This window comes from Trachemys scripta, chromosome 8, assembly GCF_013100865.1.
Source record: "Trachemys scripta elegans isolate TJP31775 chromosome 8, CAS_Tse_1.0, whole genome shotgun sequence".
Classification (NCBI taxonomy): Eukaryota; Metazoa; Chordata; order Testudines; family Emydidae; genus Trachemys; species Trachemys scripta.
The window spans coordinates 92,835,702-92,859,051 of record NC_048305.1 but is presented as its reverse complement, the minus strand read 5'-3'; the positions used below and the strand labels follow the sequence as shown (position 1 = coordinate 92,859,051).

Here is a 23,350-nt window from a genome sequence, read left to right as displayed (position 1 = left end):
TGTGTTCACCCAGTCACTGAGCCAGTCTCAGGACGATAAAGCTGAAAATGTAATATCGCTGCAGAGACCTAGGAGATACAATTGTTGTAACCAACCTAGATAAGAAAGGAAGATAAATAACTCCTTACTATTATTAATTGCATGGGAAAGGCTTTTCTTTTTATTACTCTCTTTATTGTCAGGTGCCATAAATATTCCAAAATGATTATCCTTATGTAGATTTCATCTCATTTACTTTGAAAGGGTTTGAGGAGCATATTATCTCATAAGCTGCCAAATGAATATGACCATTTATGACATTTCCTCTTTTTTTTTTTAACATTTCCTTTTTGGATTGAAGATCTGAAACAGATAAATATGCTAATTTAAGACATCTGTTGTTTTCCGAGATGTAGGGCCCTAGACAGTAGTAAGTGCTGAGAATTTGTTTACTGAAATTGTGATTTTTCTTAATAGTTTTCATTATCACAAAAATTTTATATATTTTTAAAAGGTCTCTGTGTTAAATAGGTAGAGAAAAAGTGTCTACAACCTCTTTAGTAATTTTAGGTAATAAAAACTAGGACAAACTGTCTGGTTTCCATGGTGCAGGGCTTCACAGGTTCTTAAATGTGGACTTGCGGGTCTTTCATTGGGCCCAATCCTGTGAAATGCTAAGCACATTCTACAGGGAGACTGTAAGCTCTTTGGGGCAGGGACTGTCTTTTTGTTCTGTATTTGTACAGTACTTAGCACCAGAAGTCTCGATCTATGACTAGAGCTCCTAGAGACTACAAGCACCATGAACTCCCCTGTACCTCTTATGGGTTATGAAACTGGCTGCAACCAGAGTTGCTGAATTCACAGGCCTCAGTGAGGAAACCCCATTATTACTCAGTTCTCATACCCTTACATTGGATAGGACCTTGTGTCACATATAGGGCCCATTAACATCATGAGAATCCTTCCACTGACATCAGTGGATGCTGGATCAAGCCCTCAATCCCATTAAACCAGTGGGACTCCGCACAGACGAAGTTCCTATTCAGTTTGAGTATGGGTGTTGCAGCTTGGCCCACAATATCAAGAAGTTTTCTGGAACCATACTGTTCTCTTCCGTTCAGTTCAGGAATTTTGGAGTTCAACCCCCCCCCACAATTCATCAATGATTTTGCATGGTGTGAAGGGTTAACAAAACTTTCATTATCACACTCTATTAAGCCAGGACCAGGAAACAATTTCTAATCAACACTCTGATCTGGGCAGGGATTGTGCAGTCTTTTGTATTAGGCCTCAGATCTGTGTTCTCTATTCACACATGCTCACTTCCAGCTGTTGTCATTGAAATCCCACATAATCTCTCCAGGTCAAAGGGCAGTCATCCATGACTGCTGCTGTTAAAAGGTTATGCTGATTTCTGTTGTCAAATATTGGCCCTTTTCTCTTTCAATCACTCCCATTCTACTTTTTTCAACAAGAAAGATCCAGCCTAGAATTGTATTACATGACTTTAAAGTCTTAAAAGTGTTCCTCTATTGTACTAACACGACATGCCCTGGACGGTCTAATTCATTCTGTTACATTCCACAAAGAATTTTCTGGTGCTTCTTAAAAACTCTGTGCTAAAGCTGAGCAGGCAAGCTTCAAAGAATAATGATATATGGGACTTGTGGCCTAGCATTTATTTTGTAAGGAAATATGTCATTTGACTGTGTAATAAAATAACCATGGTTAATTATTGCTATGACAATAAAATTAAGCTAGAAGTAACTGTAGCCAAAACAAGGCTGGGGCAGGAAGGGTGCAAGTAGAAAAAGGGAGGAAATGAGATTTCTGTATCAGAATTAAAATAATGGTTAATTTCTAGTTTGAACTCTTTTTTAAAAAGTCACTTATTTTAAAGATTTAATTGAGCCCATCTTTTAAAGCTTATAATTTATGGGTTTACAGAACATATTTTGTATGAAGAAAAATAAAATGGATCCCTTGGGTTAGCGTTAACCAGAGTTGCATGCAGTGGCCCAGTGCACACTACAGAGTTAAAAAATAAAATAGATCATAGTCACCTTTAGTTTTAATAGAGTACTGTGGTCCATATAGACTACAGGTCCCAGAATGCAGTGGTCCATCTTGATTGTGGAGGGTATTCAGGTGATGATGGAGAATTGCTTGCTGGGATGTGTAGTCTACACAAGACTTGCAGAGTATAAACACCTTATATGAAGATATCACGTGATGCACATATGTTCTATCCTTCCTTTTATTTGTTTGCTTTTGCTGGGGGAAAGAACATGACTGAGGATCAAGCCTAAGTTCTACCACACCTATCCTGACACCACAATACAGTTAGATAAAAGTTAATCCACTGAGCAGTCTGGTGAGGAGAGTTCTCAATTATTTTGTCTCTCAAGGTGTCAGTGGTTGGTGATACAGACTCATCAACTCATAGACTTTAAGGCCATAACGGATCATTGTGATCATTTAGTCTGTACATAGCAGGCCACAGAACCTCACCCACCCACCTCTAACCTCTGGCTGAGTTACTGAAGTCCTCAAATCATGATTTAAAGATGTCAAGTTACACAGAATCCACCATTTACTCCAGTTTAAACCTGCAAGGGACCTGTGCCCCACACTGCAGAGGAAGGTGAAAAAACTTGAGTCTCTGCCAATCTGACCTGGGTGGAAATTCCTTCCCGACCCCAAGTATGGTGATCAGTTGGACCCTGAGCATGTCAACCCACCAGCCAGACATGTGGGGAAGAATTCTCTGCAGTAACTCAGAGACCTCCCTGTCTATAGTTCAATCTCTGGTCGTTGGGGATATTTACTACTAGCAGTCCCAGATGGGCCACATGCCATTGCAGGCAATCTCATAAAACCGTCCCCTCCAGAAAATTATCAAACTCACTCTTAAAACCAGTTAGGTTTTTTCACCTTACTCCTCTCCTTGGAAGGCTGTTCCAGAACTTCACTCTTCTGATGGTTAGAAACCTTCTCTAATTTTGAACCTGAACTTGCTGATGGCTAGTTTGTATCTGTTTGTTCTTGTGTCAACATTGGCGCTTAACTTAAATAACTGCTCTCTCTCCCTGGTCGTTATCCCTCGTATGTATTTATAGAGAGCAATCTTATCTCCCCATAGCCTTCGTTTGGTTAGGCTAAACAAGCCAAGCTTCTTGAGTGTCCTCTGATCATCCTAGTAGCTTTTCTCTGCCCTATTCCAGTTTGAAGTCATTTTCCTTAAACAGGAGAGACCAGAATTACACACAGAATTCCAGATGAGGGCTCACCAGTGCCTTTTATAATGGCAATAACACTTCCCTATTTCTACTGGAAATATCTCACCTGATAAATCCTAGGAGTGCATTAGCCTTTTTCACAGCCACATCACATTGGCGGCTCATAATCAGCCTGTGATCAACCAATACACCCAGGTCTTTCTTCTCCTGTCATTTCCATCTGATACGTCCTCAGCATATAGGGGAAAAAATTATTGTTAGTCCCTAAATTTATGACCTTGCATTTTGCACTATTAAATTTCATCCCATTTCTGTTATTCCAGTTTTCAAGTTGTCCAGATCTTTTATGATATTCCGGTCCTCCTCAGTATTGGCAATACCTCCCAACTTTGTGTCACCTCAAAATTTTATTGGCATACTCCCACCTTTTGTGCCAAGGTCATTAATGAAAATGATAAATAAGATTGGTCCCAAGACTGATCCCTGAGGAATTCCACTAGTAAACTCCTTCCAGCCTGACATTTCACCTTTCAGTATGATCTGTTGTAGTGTCCTCTTTAATCAGTTCTTTATCCATCTTTCAGTTTTCACATTAATCCCCATCTTCGCCAATTGAACTAATAATTTTCTATGTGGAACTGTATCAAATGCCTTATCCAGGTAGATTAGATCTATTGCATAAAAAAAATCAATTATCTGCTCAAAGAAAGAGATCGGGTTAGTCTGGCACAATTTACCTTTTGTAAAACCATGTTGTATTTTATTCCAGTTTACTGTTTACCTCCATGTCCGGGGTGGCCAAACTTACTGACCCTCTGAGCCGCAAGTGCATACAATAATTCTTAGAAGTTTGAGAGCCGGGTATGCCTGCTAGGGCTTACGGCTTCAGCCCCACTCCTGATGAAACCCCCGAGCCCTGGCAGGGACCTCCTGTGGGGCTGAAGCCTCTAGCCTCACCACCCTGCTACAGGACACAATCCCTGAGCTCCCCAGCACCCCAGTCTGGTAGGTGGAGAATGGGGGGCAGTCCGTGAGCTGCACTTTAACTGTAAAAGAGCTGCATGCAGCTCGGCCACCCCTGCTCTATGTCCTTAACTACTTTCTATTTCAGAATTTGTTCCAAGACCTTGCATACAATGGAGGTCAAACTAATGGGCCTGTAATTTCCTGGATCACTTATTTTCCCTTTCTTAAAAATAAGTGCTATATCAGCAATTCTCCAGCCATAGGGCACGACCCTCGAGTTTACAGATTCATTAAAAATTGGGTTTGCAATTTCATGTGCCAGTTCCTTTAATATTCTTGGCTGGAGATATTCCAGGCTCTCCGACTTGGTCCCATTAAGCTGTTTTGAGTTTGACTTCCACCTCAGATATGGTAATTTCTACTTCTATATCCTCATTTTCATTAGTCACCCTAACACTGCCCCTAAGCTCCTCATTACCCTTTTTAAAAACTGAGGCAATGTATTCATTTAGTTGTTGGGCCATCTCCACTGCATATTCAGTGCTTAGTAGTCCCACTTTTTGTTTCCTTATTTTTTTTTTAAAATTATATGGCTATAGAATCTTTTGCTACTGGTTTTAATTTCCTTTGCGAGGTTTAATTCTGCTTGGCTTTTGTCAGTTCTCATTTTTTCCTTACCCTTCTGACTTCCAAAACGTAGCTGATCCATCCCATCTTCCATATCTTGTAGGCTTTCTGCTTTCTCTTAATAACCTAGATGCTTGCCCATCCAGTTTGGTCTGCAATCCTTCCTTGAAAATTTTTCCCCTTGTTTGGGATGCAGGCTTCAGATGGTGTCTGCAACTTTGACTTAAAGTAATTTCAAGTCTCCTCCAAATTCAGATCCTTGAGTTCTTCACTCCAGTGCACTTCCCTAACTAATCCCCTTAATTTTTTTAAGTTTGCCCTTTTGAAATCAAGGATCCTAGTTGCAGATCTATTTTGTTTATCCTTCCATTTAGTTTATACTGAATTCCCTCATGATCACTCGAATCAAGGTTGTCTTCTACAACTACTTCTATGAGGTCTTCATTACTCACCAATAGTCAATCTAAAATTGCATCATGTCTTGTTGGTTCAGTGATTATTTGGTGAAGAAATCTGTCAACTATCACATCCAGGAATATCTGGGTCCAAGTATTATAAGTAGCACTTGTTCTCCAATCTATATATGGAAAATTAAAGTATCTCATAATCACACAATTCCCAGTAGTATTCAATTCATTAAAATATTAAAGAGATGTCTGTCCATATCCATCAGCTCCTGGGGGTCTGTAGCATAACCCAGGGACAGTCCCAGTGGAACCAGTGCTAGGTTTCTTCCCCCAAAGTGATTTTGACCCATATAGATTCTGTTTTATCCAGTCCATCACTTCTAATTTCTTTACAGTCTACTACCTCATCATTAATATACAATGCTACTGTATCACCTTTACCTTTATTTCCATCTTTCCTGAGCACATAACCTTCAATACCTGTACTCCCGTCATGACCACTATTCCACCATGTTTCTGTTATCCCTAGGATATCTGGTTTCACTTCCTGCACCGATAGTTCCAGTTCCTCCATTTTGTTACCGAGGCTCCTTGCATTGGTGTACTGACGTGTATATTCTAAGCAATATTAATTAGTTACTCAACACTTTGTGAAACAGAGGATTATCTAGGTGGAGGATAGAACCAAGAGGAATCAAATTGCACTTTGAGTGGAGAGGGCTTTTCTTTTTAATCAGGCATTTGGTTAAGATAATAGGCTTGAAGTCCTAATTGATTATTACTATTTTAAGGTTTTAAGATGGTTATGTACAGTAAGATGCTTGACATGAATAGGGGTTTATAAATTGTTTCAGTCCTAGTATAGGAGCTTGTCTCGTAATTTCAAAATACTGAAAGTGAATCAAAGTTTCCCAGAAAGCTGTTTCTCCAAGCTTAATACTATAATACATTGTCAGACTGTCCAGTGCAAATGAAATAACTGAATTTGGACTTTTTCCTCTTCAAAAGATTAACTCTTTCACAGTATATTATTGTTCAAATTACAGAGAACATGCTTTGTTTGCAAAGTACCACATACACTTATGCAGGATATAATTATTTAATAAATAATAATAATAATTAATAATATAAGGAAAACTTTTAAAACAACAGTAACATTTTGTACACTTGTACAATGAAAACATTTTTTGATATGTAATTAAGGAACTGTGACTTGATGAGCTTTCTGTATACAGGCTTTCCAGATAAAAGTAAATGCTTCAGTTGTGATTTTCTCAAACTTCAATGCAAGTGCTTGATCTGTAATCTTCCTACATCTGAGACTCCCTTCCTGGGCATTAATTACGAATACAAAGGTGACTCTCCATGGACACTAAACATTCGGAGGCAATTTAGTTGGCTTTTGTACACACAAGGCCTCCATTGACTCAGTCTTTATATGAATTCACTTAATAACACAGAGCAAATGGAATGAGACCTTGAGGCCTAATTCTGATCTCACATTCTCTAGTGTAAAACAGGAGAAACTCTGTTAAGGTCAGTGGAAATTGACTTGCACATAACTGGTGTGTCACAGGGTTCACTCATCGCTAGCAGTGCCTCCTGCTGGCCGCCCTGGGAATTAGCTCCGCCAGGCTTGTGCTCTCCCTCCGGTAGTATCTTGCCCCATCCTGTCTCGACGTGTGGCCCTGCTCACTCTCAGATCTGCCATCTCCTCTTCATGGCTTGGCCCTCTGGCCAGGTCACTAAGGTCCTCCCCTTCTTGAGAATTCAAAGTCCTTCCAGACCCGCTGGATGGCTGGCATCTCCAATGCCCTTGCCACTCCCCATTGGCTGGTAGGGGAACCCAAGCCCGCTCTCTAAACTGGGTTCCAGCTCAGGGACCCTATAACAAGCAGCCATGGTCTCTACACAATCTGACCCCTTGTTGCTGTTTTCCTGGGCTTCTCCCGCCTCTGGGCTGGCCAGGCTCCCAACTCCTTCTACTCAGGGAGTAACTGCAGCTTGCTTCCCTGCCTTCATGCAGCCTCCTTGCTGCTAACAGCTCCAGGGCATTATACTGGCCCGCTGAGCCTACTTCTAATTAGTGGTGTGCTCCCTGGCTCCTCCTCCAGGTGCACCTGGTGGAATTAATTAGCCTGCCTGGCCACCTTAACCCCTTTCAACCCTGTGTGGGGCAGACGCCTCATCACATAGTGCAACATCAGAATTAGGTTCCTTAAACGTAGACTTGTTTTTGCTCCTTCATTATTGGGGTAACGTTTGATCCCAAAATGAAGAAAATGTAATTTATAGGATAACATTTTACATAATTACACTGTCACCATCAAGCTAAAGTGAATTACTTTTACTGTGGTGGTGGTGTTATATATGCATATTATTTATATAATACCCAGAGCGTACTAGGTACTAAGATACTATTTACTGATTAGTATTACTATATACCTTATTCAGCTAACTTTATTATTTTCTTACTTCCTCCAGAAAAAAAATTATCATCCGCATAAATATGACTTACAGCGAAGTATTGAAATCAACGGAAAGACTCCCACTTATTTCAGTGGGAGTTTCTTTGGACATAAAGCCTTGATTCAGGAAAGCACTTAAGCACCTGTTTAAGTTTAAGCATGTGAGTAAGCCCATCCCTATTTGGCAAAGCATTAAATTAAGCATGTGCTTACAGTTAAGCGTATGCTCTGGTGCTTTGCTGAATCAGGGCCTATCTTAGGTGTCCAAGTGCCCTAGTTTATGCATAGAACTTCAGGGAATGAATAGTTTTTGATAAATTCAATAAGGATCATCTAATTCTCATTTTAAACACCAGCTTTACTACCCAAATATGATTGAGGTACAAAACTGGAGAGATAACCAGTTCATGAACAGCAATTTCAACTTCCTATCTTAGGGATATTTAACAAAAGTATAATTTTGCATATATTTCAGAAAAGTGCTGTATTAGAAGTAAATCTTGCAGACTTTAGGATGTTTAATCCTCTTTTCAATTAAGGATTTTTAATGCTAACATCTGCTTTTGGCAACTTAACAACTTTACCTAATTTTTTTTTTCTCATTCACAATTAAGTGGAACAGCCAAATTGATACAGTTTCTCTGAAAGACATTTTTCCATTTTGGCCTTTTTTAGCAGGCACAGAAAAATTACATTTTTACAGCTTTTCTTGTTAATGATGCTGTGTCCTGGCCATTCCTTTGTCATTTGTTTGGTGGGTTCTCTTCATTTTTTCCACTTTCAGTTTTAGAAAGATTCCTCAGCAAAGGCTACAAACCTAAGCCCTAGTTCTGCAATCTGAATCATGTAGGCAGAACTTTAGGCCTACACGGAGTCCACTAAACTCAGTGGGGACCCACGTATCTATGCATGCATGGATCAGATTGAAGGATCAGGGCCTATTCAAGAGGACAGCTCATATGAGTCAGGATGTGAATGGTGTGTGTAAGGGCCCGATTTCCTAATCATTTATGAATGTATAATTCAGTTAAAAAATCTCAGCCAATAAATGTTTATTTTCACTAATTAAGACTGGAAATCTTGTCATGCTTTGCACTATTGTTCAATCACAACTACAACCCTCTAAAACACACACACACACACACACACACACACACACGCACTTTGAGAATGAGCCCAATGTTTTACCTTCACTGTGAATGTTCTTGCTTTTGTGTATTTGAAATCACACCCTCAACATTATTGCAATAGGATCTCCTTTGTGACAGCCTGTCAGGCAAACAAAGGTGCCAGTGGACACAACAGGCAGAACCAGTATAGTCTGTTGTTATCAGACCTACCAAGGGTAGATGCCTTGATGGTGCTTGATGGTGCCATGTACTGAGCGTTCTGGCCCTTATCCAGTAAAGCACTTAAGCATGTGCTTAACTTTAGGCATCTGAGTTGTTCCATTGAAGTGAAGACCTAAGAGAATTATTTTTAATTCATAGATCTTTTAATCCAATAAACAAATCTGCTGCAGTATATGAAAAGTAGATTCTCATATTAAAAATACTCAGGAAATTGCCAATGAACATATTCAATTTGACTAATTACCCACTTTTAAAAAGAAAAATGATGCACTCATGAACTTTATTACTGAAAAATACAAACTGGGCCAGGCACAATCACCTAAATTTTCTGAAATCTACTTTTGAATTGAGAAAATGGAAAAAACACTAAATTTGTACGTTGGCATTTTATGCACTTAAAATATTCAAAGTTTTTTCCTCCTCAGAAACATAGTAAAAATTCATGCTAGTAGAATGAGAGATTTATTTGGGTTAAGTTTTAACATCAAGTACATTTGAGTAATTTAGCTGTAAACTATTGGATTGTGACAAATTTGTGAATATATTTGTGTGCATATGTAGTACAAACACACACATAGAGGGACCTATAGACACCAAATTATAATTTCAGTAGTGTATAGTATACTGTACTGAATATAATAATATAACACTGTATCTGACAGACAGTTAACTATGTAGGGCAGATGGTGCCCCTATAAAACGTTCAATAATATGTGTGTGCGTGCATTGGAATCAGTGACTTTAAGTAGGACAACCTTAAAAGGTATGCCACTTATCCTGTGGACAAGTACAACTTTACAGTTCTTTTAATAATCCCTTTATCCTGAGATTTCTCTTTTGACCCTGATTTCAAAAGCAAGAGGTCAGGCTGGCCTGCTAGCTCCAGACCTCTAATTGAAGTCCTGATATGTACTGTATGAACTGTAAACCCAGCTATGTACACTTACTTGCACTTGGTTTTGAGTTTGAAAGCTGCTTGCTTTGTAATTGATTATGCCCGTGAAATTGAATTAACATTTGGTGATAGACATGTTTTCAGAGAAATAGGAAAATACCATTATGTGAAGTGTAACAACATTTTGATATAAAATGTAGAGTCATCTCTTACACAAATGAAACAGGCAGGGAAACATACACCCTGTCTCAAAGAAATTCCAAGGCTTAAAGTTAATGCTTTTCTTATGCAGAGATTTATTTTGTCTTTTGCAAAGCTTGTTTTAAATACTAGAATTTTTCTTTTTTATGGGAAAGGCATTTATTTTAAAGGTTTGGTTTTTTTTTTTTTTAAACAGCTGCTATTTTAAGATTTCCCTAGTGTAACCTCAGAAAATGAAGAGTACATCTTTAAATCTTGTTTTGTTTGAATGAATGGTAGATAATCCTGATCAGATGTTTCTTTAGAGAATAATGTTTAAAACGATTATAGAATTTAGCTGTCCTGTCTGATTCCTAGGTACAGTATTTTAATTTCAGTTGTTAAGTCGTTAGGGGTCATCTAAGGTAACCATATATTAAAATAGTCCTCTTTTGTTTCAGATTTCCTGTTGAGATGCTTTAACATCTAGAAAACTCCCTGCTGATGTGTCATGTTAGCTTTCTTAACCTCCAGATACAAACCACAAAATAGCCTACATAGCTGTATGACTAGTTACCCACCTCCATAAATAATAATTAGTGCTAAGTGGGAAATTTGGTGTCACATTTGAGATCTAAATGAAACTAAAGTATTTGAGAATACTGTCATTAAATGCTTAATGCTCATCAAAATTCTTTCATTCTATTTGTTTTGTAGGACATTTGGGCTTCCAGGACAGTTTTGTCACATCAGGTGTTTTCAGTGTGACTGAGCTAGTCAGAGTCTCACAGAGTAAGTATCCTTTTGTTGTTGTTTCCTGTGTTTATTATAACTCTCATTTCCTCCTGTTTCCCCCCCACACCCCAGAAACTGACTGTCCCCTCTTCTACCTGCACTCCACACATGACTAACTGTGTTCTACATTTTAAATTAAGTGGGAAAGTTAAATAATAGAATATTTTAAAAATAAATGATAAGTTCCTGATTTTGCAAACCGATGGATCCTTACACCAATGTGGCACCCTACTGAAAATATTAAGACTCTGTGTAGGTGCCCATGTGGATCAGTTTGTAGGTTCAAAGCTTAAGGGATGAATTTTAACCAGACCTTTTAAAATGATATCATCTGTGCCCATGAGCCGGGAATTACGTATTCACCTGTTTTGTATATACATGTATGTGTATTCACAGAACTGGCTGCTGATTTAACACCCTTAGATTGGTGAACTTGCAAATAATGTGGACAGCTGTACCGGTGTTAGCCCTAAGAGGCTCACTTACTCAGACCCCTACAGCTTTAACTTTGTGAGGCCTGCATTCTACCTCCATTGTATGGAATTCTGCCTTTTAAAAGGATTTGTTTTTTGATCTTTAAAGAGTGCTAATACCCACAGCATGAGTGACACGCTGCAGCATGATCATTACCAGCTTGTCAATACTCACTAACAACAGTGAATTAAGAGTACCTGTCACCATCCCGTTCCATTGATCAAAGGTGCATTGATTGTATTTTTCTATGACATAACCCAGACAGTCCAAGGAGAGAGCATGGACAGCCCTTCTCGAAGCTGTGCCTCGATTACAGCTAGACCAGCCCCTCATTGCTAGGGTGCTGTGGATTTCTGTAGCTAGGGCCAAACTATGTTGCAACATTACAGTAGCACCAGTTAGTACTGCAGTAGTTAACAATTGTACTGTGTTTACAATATCAACCTTGCAGCTTATCTGCTTTAATATGCTCAGAAATAAAACATGGCATGCAGGTTCTCAGCGTGAAAGTTTAAAAGTTTGTTTATATGCACTGCAAGTCCAACTTTTGGCCTTCCAGGGGCCCTGCCTGGCAGGGACAGCCTTAGGAGAGAACCCACGTTTTTTAATCAAACCATGGGGTTTCTGTAGGAAAGGTCACCCTGTTTTTCTACTTTACCTCCCTCCCCACACACACACACATCAGAGCACTAGTCAGAGCACTAAATTGGCTTCCTATTGAAAAACTAGAAGTGGGGGTTGGGGAGGAGCTGTGTAGGCATCAGAGAGGTATGCACGGGAGAGTGAGAAAGAAAAGGGTACCCTGACCTTAGCCAAGCAATTCTCCTAGCTCTCCTTCCCAGATGACCTGTGGAAAGGCTGTTTCAAGGACATGTGAAGCCAGAGGAAGTTCTGGGTGCACAGTATGTTTGAAAACCAGGCCTCTTTATTTAGGTGCCCAAATATGGACTTGGGAGCCTAATGTTTGGTACCAATTTTTTTTAAAATCCTGGCTTCATTATTTTATTGTAGTGCACTAAATTGATGTTTAACATAAACAGTGTTGGGAATAGCTAAATTATCTCCTCCTGTATGTGAATAGCTCCATTTTATGATGTTTTAATTTGGTGCAAAGGGTAAAGGCTCTTGAAGTCCTAAGGGAAATCCACCCTTTCTCCCTCTAAGACATCCCACATTAAGATAATCTTATCTTCACTGGAGGAGCACTAGTCATCATAGCTGTCTCTGGTTTCTGTCAACCCTGGTTCATGTGTTTGCAAGAGGCAGTTGTTAGAAAGTAACTAGGTTCACCACTCCTGACTTCTGATCTCCATAGCAGAGAGTTTGGGACTGAGTTTATGAGCCAGCATATTTCATGCTTATTAATCTTCCATTACATTTTATCATAACAACAACAACAACAAATCTTTTACCAAAGATCCCAGTGTCTAACAAATTTTACAAACATATTATGAATTGTATTTATGAGGCTCATGCTCCCTGTCGCTGGAATGTACACAGCAGCCTTTAAAAATTGCTTGGAAACATACAGGAGTGTAGGGTAGAAAATATAGCATTGCATCCATTGGAGTTACCAAGGAAATTTTGGGAGGTAAAATAAAATTTCCAACTGTTATTTAACCAGGACACACGGGCTTGCACTCCTTCCTCATGCAAAAAGTGCTATGGTCTCTTTAAGGACCCTATGCAATCAGGATCTCAGTTTTATATCCTGTCTGCAAGATAGCACCTCCGCAAAAAAAAGTGCCCCAGCACTTACTAGGATCTCCCTTCAGTACTGACTGAGAAGAAAGAATACCAACTGCTGGCTTAGCAACACTACTTCTGGTAGCACCTTGGATTTTCTGTGGCGGTGCCCCATACACATGCTGACCGGGTCTGACCCTGTTTCGTTTATGAGATCTGACAAGCCCACACAGTAGGATATGTCTAGTGTGGATTCTACCAACAAAATCCCATTGATGTCAGTGTGAATTTGCATGCCAACGTTCAGGAATGATTTAGCATAAAGGATCCATGATTAACTGCTATGAGTTGTGCCTAAACTGACATGTAAGGTTGCTTGATATATTGCGCTATTCAGAATAAACCTGGCTGGGCTGTTTAAATATACTTGTGGCTTTACTCCAGACTAGTCCACAGATTGCTTTGGCACTGGAGAGCTCAACCCCTGCAGAGCACTAATCCAGATTCACCAGGATTTTTTCATTAGAACTTGGCAGCTTGAATTATCAAGATACACTCAATCCAGTCTATATATTTATTTCTCTAAAAAGCCACCGCAACTTTAAACGCCACCCTGCTTGGGGAAGCAGCCCATATGCTCATCCTCTGTGGTGAGGCCCTTCTTTGATTTCCTGAGCATGCGCTATGACAGCTTCACAAAAGGTCGTATTCCACATATGATCATGAGGCTGCAGAGAGGTCCAGGAGCATGTTCTTGGAAGAAAGCTGTGTGATGCTGGGCCCGAATCCCTGTTGTGGCGAATGCTGTTTTGGGGATGAATGATGCAGTGCAGCAGTACTGCCCACATTTTGTATACAGCTCTAAATCAAAGCAATGTTTGCTTAAAAAACATTTCAATAATATTAATTTTCTAAATGCGTTTAAATGTGTGTGAATTTTCAAGGACAGACTGCTTCTCTGTCACTGACCCTCTTGCTGTGCAGTGCGTATGCTACAGGAATTCTCATGCTGAGACGGAAAGACCAAATTTTGTTTTTTGTTACATCAGCATAATTGCACTGAAGTCAATGGGGTTATTCTAGATGTACACCTAAGTAAGAAGAAGCAGATTTTGGCGTCTGCGTCAACTGTAGCTCTTTATGGCCTGTAGTTTTCATGATTTTTTAAAATTTGATAATAGGAACACATGGTGTCCCTGAGTTTTAAGTAGTTGTCTGTTGTTAGCTTCTGTCATCTAAAATTAACACGAGGCACAAAGTGTTTCCAGCATTTCCTCATTAGGTATTGTTGGGTAATAATAATATGCCACATTTATTGAATAAGGTTGTCAGGGGTCAGTGTGACAGAGAGACTCAAATAAAATGCTGTTATATCAGCCATACAAGTCTGGGCAGGGGGGGATGAAAAAGCTAAGTTAAAAGTCAGCTTCCTGGGAACAAATATTTGGTATTAACATTATACCTTTTTCTAATCCATGGGTTCTCAAACTGGGGGTTATGATTTTTTAGGGAGTCGCGAGGTTATTAAGTGGGGGTCGTGAGCTGCAGCCTCCACTCCCAAACTCCACGTCGCCTCCAGCATTTATAATAGTGTTAAATATAAAAAAGTGTTTAGAAAGGGAGTTGCACTCAGAGGTTTGTTGTGTGAAAGGGGTCGCCAATACAAAAGTTTGAGAACCACTGATATCTTTAATCTATCTATCATTTGTATAGGTCCTAGTCATCATAGTATTTATTTAATAATATATGGAGATATACCTATCTCATAGAACTGGAAGGGACCCTGAAAGGTCATTGAGTCCAGCCCCCTGCCAGGACCAAGTACTGATTTTGCCCCAGATCCCTAAGTGGCCCCTTCAAGGATTGAACTCACAACCCTGGGTTTAGCAGGCTAATGCTCAAACCACTGAGCTATCTGAACAAGAATTATAGACCCTCTTGGTGACAGGCACACCTGTAGCTTTCTTCTGTTCCACAGCAGTGGGCTTTACCACTGACTCATTAGCCTGCTGCTCAATCTTCCAGAGGCTGGGTAAATAGGAAAAACAAACCATGAGAAAGAAAGCAGGGATGCTTGGGCATAGGAGGTGAGATTGGGAGGCACTGGCAGGCTGGAAGTTTAGGGGCATGAAAAAGGCTACTACAAAGATGTTTGCCAATTTTAAGAAACTAAACATGGAATCCCCCGTCATTGGAGGTTTTTCAGAACAGGTTAGACAAACACCTGTCAGGGATGATCTAGCCTCAGTGCAGAGGGCTGGAGTACATCACCTCTCGAGGTCCCTTCCAGCCCTACATTTCTGTGACTCTGTGTATGTTAAAACGAGGTACGAGGTCGTTCTCCACGCATAGTCCCATGTGAGTAGGCCAGATCAGATCCCCAATATTCCTGTATTGTGGTTGGGGAAAATCAGCATTGACCCACATACCCCAGACTCTGCTGGGACTTCTCCATAGAGAAATTCATCCATGACTGGGAAGGATTGGGCTGAGGGTTAAAGGCAGGAGTGTCAGAGCAGATGCACGTTATTGTTCCTCAAGCCTGAGGCTATATTTAACCATCCCTTGGCCCCTTCAGCACTGGGGAAACTCCCCTTAAAGAATATCGTAGGGACAGTGATGAAGGGAAGCCATTCAAGTGTGGCTCCAGTGCACCTCTGTTGACTCCTATGTTGCTGGTGAAAGCCACAGGGGGCCCTAAGCTCCTGTAGATCCCAGACAATGCGCAGGATTTGTTGATTGAACAGCCAGCTGTTGCACAAGCGAAACAAACCCCTCACCTCCAACCATCCTTTATGAGGAGGTCCTCGGAGGTGTGTAGGTGTCTAACTTCCATTGAAATCCATAGAAGCTAGGCTCCTAAATACCTTTGAGGATTTGGACCTAAATTCTGTCCCCAGCTCATGTGTGCAGAGGTCCCCAGGGCAGTAGAATGTGCCTGCTGTGAAAGGGTGGCAAGATGTGGGAGGCAGTGCAGAATTTGTTCACCCCATTTGGCACAAAGTCCTGCTCCACGGGATTTCCCTGTTCAGCAGGACCCTGGAAGTGCGAATGGGAGACACTGACAGACTGGGAGCTTGGGGCCAGGGAAGGTGCATGGAGAGGAGGCTAATGCAGCCATTAGATTTGAGTAACCTGCATATGCTCCTGATCTGGATTCCTTCCTGTGTGGATATCCCCCACAGACAGCTGAAATATACAGGCTGAGCTGTGAAGGAAGGATTTGGGGCTTAATGAGCAGTCCCTGAAAGCAGATCAAATTTACGCATGTTTCGCACTGCATTGTTGGTTGAAATTATATAATTCCCGGTGCTGATGTATGAAGCACCCTGCCTGCTCACTGGATTGAGAATGCCACACTTAAAGTTGTAAAATGCTAGTTCAGTTTTTCATGGAGTTAGTGGGATGATTTTTAACCCTTTTAATATGCCAGTTAAACCACACACACACACACACTCTCTCTCTCTCTCTCTCCTCTCTCTCTCTCTCTTCTGTGTTAGACACTTTAGATCCCGTAAAAGGATTAAATAAATTCCACAGGCTGTGAATGATTTTATGGTCATGGAATTTTGAAAAGGCAGGGATCCTGGAATAATGCAGTTTAGGAATGGATACTCAAAGTGTGAGACTTTCAAGCAGTCATTCTTTGTGATTCGGGGTTGCTGTAGCAGTGCTTTGGTATCTATTGAAACCAGCTGCAGAATTCTCCTTACTCTTGCTGCATAGATGGGTGGTGCTGGGGCATAGAATTTTGGGGGCTTTAGCAATGGGAAACTGGAACAGAATGTAAGAGGTCTCAGATTGGCATGAAGTGGCAGCCTAGTGTTTGAAATGTGCAATAATTCTGTAACTGCATGAAATAATCATTGCTGTTTAAGGCAATAAAAGGAAAATAATCTCTTGTGTATACTGTTTGTGTGTGTGACTCCTCACGCTCACCCGAGAGGCTGAATAAAGCTGTTTGTAACATTCCGACTCAGATGATTAGAAGTACTGAAGCAGAATCATCTCGGCTGAAAGATATAGAACTGACACTGTAGTTACTGTGGGAGGAATGTGAAAGAGAAATTAAATTCATTGCCACTACTCTGAGCGGGCAGGGGGTGGGGCAGGGAACAGATGGGTCTAACCGAATGAATATAGCTTTCCAGTCTGCTTTTATCAAGCAGTCCTTATCCACTCAAAAGAAGAGGTATAATGTAAACAAATTATAGGGGAAGTCCTGTTGCACCCACCTCTGGAGGTAGAGGGCCAACCTGCAGTGTAATTCCCCCGAAGGTAGAGTGAGTATCAATAGCTGTAGTCCACAGCCCACCAGAGGGGTCTACTTTCTCTGTATGACACAGAGCTTCTTTCGTGCCGCCACAAAATGGTTTTGGGTTAGCGGGGCCTTCAGATCCACCTAGTTCTGCTGGAGATTGCCCTACACTCAGCCGCCTTGCAAAAAAGCAGGAGTTGGTGCTGCTGCAGCTCTGAAACGGCAGAGTGGCTCCCCTGCTTTTCTGCAGTCTGGAGGAGAGTGGGAAGGATCCATAGAACTCCCTAGTGCAGAGCACACTTACTAAGGCTTTTATATAGCCTGTATGTTTTCTGCTATACTAAGCAATACTGTAGCTGAGATAGTTAGAAGTCAGCAGCATGAAAAATAACATTTAAAAGATATCTCTGTATTGCTTAGCCAAGGACTGACTGCTATTCCAAACATAGCATTTGGGCTTGGGTATATAAGAGGGAGAGAAAAAAAGATGGTAATAAAAAATAGACTGCAGGCATAGAATGAACAGTTGCCGTGACCTTGCTTTTTGTATGCCATTACACAATTCAATGGCAGTCCACTCAAACCTTGCTCTCGATCAATATCCTATTAAAGCAGCACAAAAAGTCTCCATAAACTTAGTGGTTAGCTATGTTTATAAATGGAACTCAGCATAATTAGATGGTCAATAGCAAGCTGTACTAGTAATTTTAAAATGAACATCACACATTTCATATCAGTTGTATTCGGCAAAACCTCTTTGAACCTAACAATACAGTACATAGGAGACAAAGGTTATGCAACAAATTCGAGCGACCCTTTCCTCGCTGAGTCAGAAAGATAGTTTGTTTTCCTCTGGTTGTTAAGCCACAGTATATGAAAAAGTGTGTTAGTCAAACATCATGTTTCTTATAATACGTTTAGCCTTATGTACATTGTCACTTTGCTGCAGTGTTAGACATGTCCTGATCCTAGTTTTACCCAAATATCTTTGTAAAAACAAATAAACAAAAAATGAAAAAAGAGAAATTAAATATATCTTAACAACTAAAAGACAGTGCCATTTTTTAAGGAAGACAAATGCCAGCTTGGCTAGTTTTATTTAGTGGGTTTCCTGTACTCTAGTTCAGTAAATTTCCAAAATAAATATTCAAATTGAATTAAGTCACAGGGTTTTTTGCTAATTTTTCTCTTATTTTTCTTGACATTTCGGGTCTAATAACCTGGCATCAGTGGGAGTTTTCCTCAGAGGTGCCCTTTATCCAGAGCAGAGCTACCCTGCAGGCGGTCAAAGAGAAGCAGCTCCTTGCTCACCTCCCCAGTTTAACATGGAATGATCAGCCTATGATGAGGGTTGGTCCAGTCTTTCAGGCAAACTCTCTCATTCTACCCCTTCAGAGTAATTGAAATGTATCCTGTGTGCGTAGGAGTTTTGTGATGGAGACCACCCTGTCAGCTAAAATCAGCTGAGGCTGCATCAGTTAGTTCACTTACAGGTGCCACACACATCAATCAAACGAAGTTTTAAATGAAAGGCCAGATTTCTATCCAATAAACCATTTTACTCCTCCCTCATCGGGGTCAGAGCTCTGTGTCAAATGACAACTTGATGCAGCCATGTGGGTGGAGTGTGTATTGTGTTGAAGCTCAGTTGAAATTTTCAACCTATATCTCATGCTTGGGATGTGTTTTTGAGCTATTTTGGTGTAATTTTTCTGAGGAGCATCTCTTAGGCGGAGAAAGCAGCATATTTTCAGTGTGGCTGGTATAATCTTAACCTTGAATTTATGTATACTTCGGTGTAATAAAGGGCTGGCTTTATATTATAGAACAGAATGATCACCACACCTATGCCAAGTATCAGGGGGTAGCCGTGTTAGTCTGTATCTACAAAAACAACAAGGAGTCTGGTGGCACCTTAAAGACTAACAGATTTATTTGGGCATAAGCTTTTGTGGGTAAAAACCTCACTTCTTCAGATGCACCTATGCTAATGCTCTGGACAATGCCAAAGCATGTTCTTGGGACATTGGGTGCAGGCGAGGAGGGTGATCACATGTTGGATGATCATATGCTAAAATGAGGAAACTCAATTTAGTCAAAGTTGTGCCACAATTTAGATCACTTTAATCCTTCTGTTTGCTCTCTGGTGCTGGAGTGTTGATGGGGAATCCTACAGACAGACAGAAGTGTGACTCTGTCTTTCCATCAGAATTCAGGGCTAATAGAAGAGGGATAGTCTATTCAGGCAGCGTGAGGGGCCATTTGGAGCAGGTAAGGTTTTGCATGGCTAGGCTAGATGAAGTTTATGCACCTTTGCAACATGTTGTGTTGCAAAACAGAAAAGTAAATATAAGGTCCAAATAGAACACAACCAGGTTCCCTCAGCCAAAGTCTAATGTAAAGTGTTATGAAGTGTGACTCGAGTCAGCCAAGTCTATAACAGTGATATAAAACATGAGTCACTTCAACCAAATTCCAGAGAGGAAGAGACCGATTCCCCCTACCCAGAGAAAGAGAGTTAACCCCTTCCCTGCCAGCCTCTGGATGGGGTCTATACACTGACATTTTCCTCACGTTGTCTACAGTAAAATGTTGTTTGAAGAGCAAACTAACTGGGAAAAGAAAACATAGATACCCTTTATTGAAAGATAACTTCCTAATACACAGAATATGATTCCAGAACAGTTCCCCTTTATGGAAAGTTTACCCCATAGCATTACTAAGTTTAGTGACCTTGGTCTGTCTTTAGTATGAATGTCATTGTTAGAACCGCCATAGGCCTTTTAAATAAGCAACTGCCATGAACCCTTTAAATGCTTTTAATATTCAACTGCTTTAATAAATGTTCTGTCCTTTGACCATTTTATTGTTTAAGAGGAATGGAGCTTGTCTTTTTACCCTCCATCCTGCATCCTCTCAGCTCAGCTCCTTGAGTACTGCAGGGTGTCCAAGGACCTGGCAGGAAAACTCCATTGTTGTTAAATATGGAGGAAGCTAGAGGTTACCTATTTAACCCTTTCCATCTTGTGGTTAGTTTTTATGTAACTAGCTTTACCCCATCCCACTCCACATCTTTGCAGGCTATGTGCACCATGTTGAGAAGTGGAAGTATATTTTAGTTTCACATAAGGCAAATTTGGCCAGTAATTCCCTAGATTTTGGGGGGGTGATGAACGGGAGCAGAGTCAGTTTATGAACACAAAATTTTCCTCCATCTGTATCTGAAATAAAACTGCTTAGTAAAACTTACCATAGCTGGGAAATTCATTGCCCCTTGGAAAGAAATGGTGCTTTAATTTAGTGCCTGCCTTTTTATGTGCCTGTTTGGAAAATATTACTATTAACTTCTAAGTTAGGCTTTGTTAGGTCTGGGGTGCAGGGGAATTGATCAACAAAGGGGTTTACACAGCACAAATCTGCTTGGCAAAGGAGTTGCTGAAAACTGTGGAGTAGATGCTGCAGAGAGTACCTTTATGATTGATTTCCATTCACGTCAGACTGACTGCAGTGTGGTCATTTTTCTAACCCATAACTGCTCACACTGCAGCAGTCTGCTATCTGCAGGGTGTCTGAATTATAGCAGTCCATGCCCATGTTACCTTTTACACAAATTACTTACACTGGTTTCTTTTTCCATGCAAATTTGTCAGTTTTACAGCCTCTTGTAGCTGCTGTCAGGAAACTCTAGCAGAAAGCACAATTTAATAAAATGAGTTAGTTTTACTATATTTAATTTTTCTTAAAAAAAAAACCTGCCCTCTCATACAACCAGTGCACAGGAAACATATTTTAGTTAAAGGAAGACAACAAAGGAGTTTGGTGTTCTTGCCATAAATTACTTCCCAAATTAATCCCTTTTAATGATCATTCCAGATTTTCTTAAGTTTTAATAGCATTGTGTGCTTTCTACCCCATCCTTTTAAAATCTGTTGCTTGCTGTCCATGCCATTCCCAGTCTGTCTCAATGTTGATCGATTTTCTTAAAAGATCTTTGCCCTAGATTGCCAGTTTAACTGTGAGGTGGATGTGGCAGCTGCAAAGCTATATTCTTCATCTGTCAAATCCAGCAGTGCTCGTTCCCTAAGACTTGGGGTGAAATCTGACTCTATTGAAAGCAAAGGCAGAACTCCCAGTGGCTTCATTTGGGCCCATATTTCACCCTTGGTATGCTAGGTTACTGGTGCAAGATACCTGAACCATCCAATCTTGATTTCCTCACTGATGCCCACCAGAGTGAAATATTTCAATTGGGCTCAGTTCCTCCCCGGTAGGAGCAAGCACAGGTCTATTGATTTCAGTACAGTTGTTCCAACTGACACAAGAGTAAATTTGGCTCAGTATCATTGTGTGGCACCAGGAAAATCCCTGTGAATCAGAATTTTCACATCATATATCCTGTGCCAAACAGATATATCTTGGGCAACGGGGTAATTTTCATCAGATGTTGGAATGGGACAGACAATCAATCATGGTCCATAAAGCAGAATGTCCTATAAAGGTCAGGGCACTGGAATGGTGACAGTGGGAATGGTATCATATCACATGCAGTTGATTTCATTGAGGAAGACCTTGCCGGCTCAGTTTTATATTTGGTTACAACATTCTCATTTGTTCCATATTGCTCAACACATAGGAGTTCACAGCCCTATCTATGCCTGTAAACTTTTGGAAAAGGAACTCTCATAATACCTTAGTGTAAAACCAGTACGCTAGGCAAATTATTAGAGTCAGGTAAGTCATAGCAGTGGTAGTCCTTACAGAAAACCATGCATGCTGGTGGGAATAAAGAACAATAGAAAACAGTTGTTGGATAATAATATAATGAGGCAAATTGTCTCTGGCTCCCGCACAGGTGCACAGAGGCAGAGAGGAACATAAGGAGTCTCAGCCCCTGGCATACTTCCCGCAGGGGCTTTTGACAATCATAGCTCTTATGCTCCAGGGGTATAGAGACTGTAGCCTCTATGTACATCTGTGTGCACACAGCATTCCCAAAGGTCTTGGGAAGAGGTGGCACCAGTGCCCCTTCCCTGTCTACCGGAGCTCACAGACTGGGCCAGGTATACACGGGATGGTGCAACACGTCCACTACTCAGGCTGTGCCTATTAAGGAAGGAAGTTTCAAGAGATGTTATTAAGAAGATTACAATATGGCAGCAGTTTCTTAAAGGAATCCAAGATTCTTGGTGCAAATGATTAGAATTGACGGTACAGAAAAAAATGACCTGAAAAGAAAATAAGAACATCTTTATTATATCATATCATTATTATTATTTATTTGTATTATCGTAGTACTTAGGAGCCCTAGGCGGGGACCTGGACTTCATTGTGCTAGGCATTGTACAAAGAGACCAAAAAAGACACTCCCTGCCCCAGAGGGAATCGTATAGTGGTAAAATGTTCCTGATTACAGTGTCAATTCACATAATCGAGTCCTTATTTACATGACTTACTGATTTGAATTTCTTTTGTTTCCCTAGCACCAATAGCTGCAGGAACAGGCCCAAATTTCTCCCTCTCAGATTTGGAAAGTTCTTCATACTATAGCATGAGCCCAGGAGCAATGAGGAGGTCTTTACCTAGCACATCCTCTACCAGGTAATTTGATATGTGTATGCTATTGGGTTACTTGTGAAACCCAGATTACGATTAATGCTCATATGGAAGTTATTGTTTAGTATTTACATTGTTTGATGTGTTCTGGTGGGGACGGGATGGTGTGTCTTTTCAGAATCACAAATTTGAGTGTCTATCTCAATCTATATTAAAGCTGTATACTTAAAGTCCAGCTTTGAAAAAAGCTGCAGAGACACACACAGGTTCCTGATTCTTTTCTCACGTACATTGTTTAGAATCAGGGGTAATTCCATTGAAATCAGTGGAGTTACACTGGTATAAGGAGAATCAGGATCATAATGAAACATAATGTCCTCCTATGATAATGTCACTGAGTATTTTTCATGGAGCTATTTCTTGTAGGTATCATAGCTTGCATAACATTGAAGGAAAAGAGACTGGACA

At 40.5% G+C, this 23,350-nt stretch overlaps 1 protein-coding gene across 5 annotated transcripts in view; it reads left to right on the top strand.

Moving 5' to 3' along the window:
- Nucleotides 1-23,350, top strand: part of NFIA (nuclear factor I A) — a 308,432-nt gene that overhangs the window by 189,139 nt on the left and 95,943 nt on the right. For all 5 annotated transcript variants that reach the window (XM_034779865.1, XM_034779867.1, XM_034779866.1 and 2 more), the window contains exons 4-5: nt 10,834-10,908; nt 22,810-22,927. In XM_034779865.1, coding sequence (XP_034635756.1) covers nt 10,834-10,908; nt 22,810-22,927 — 193 coding nt within the window. The remainder of the gene's footprint in view (nt 1-10,833; nt 10,909-22,809; nt 22,928-23,350) is intronic.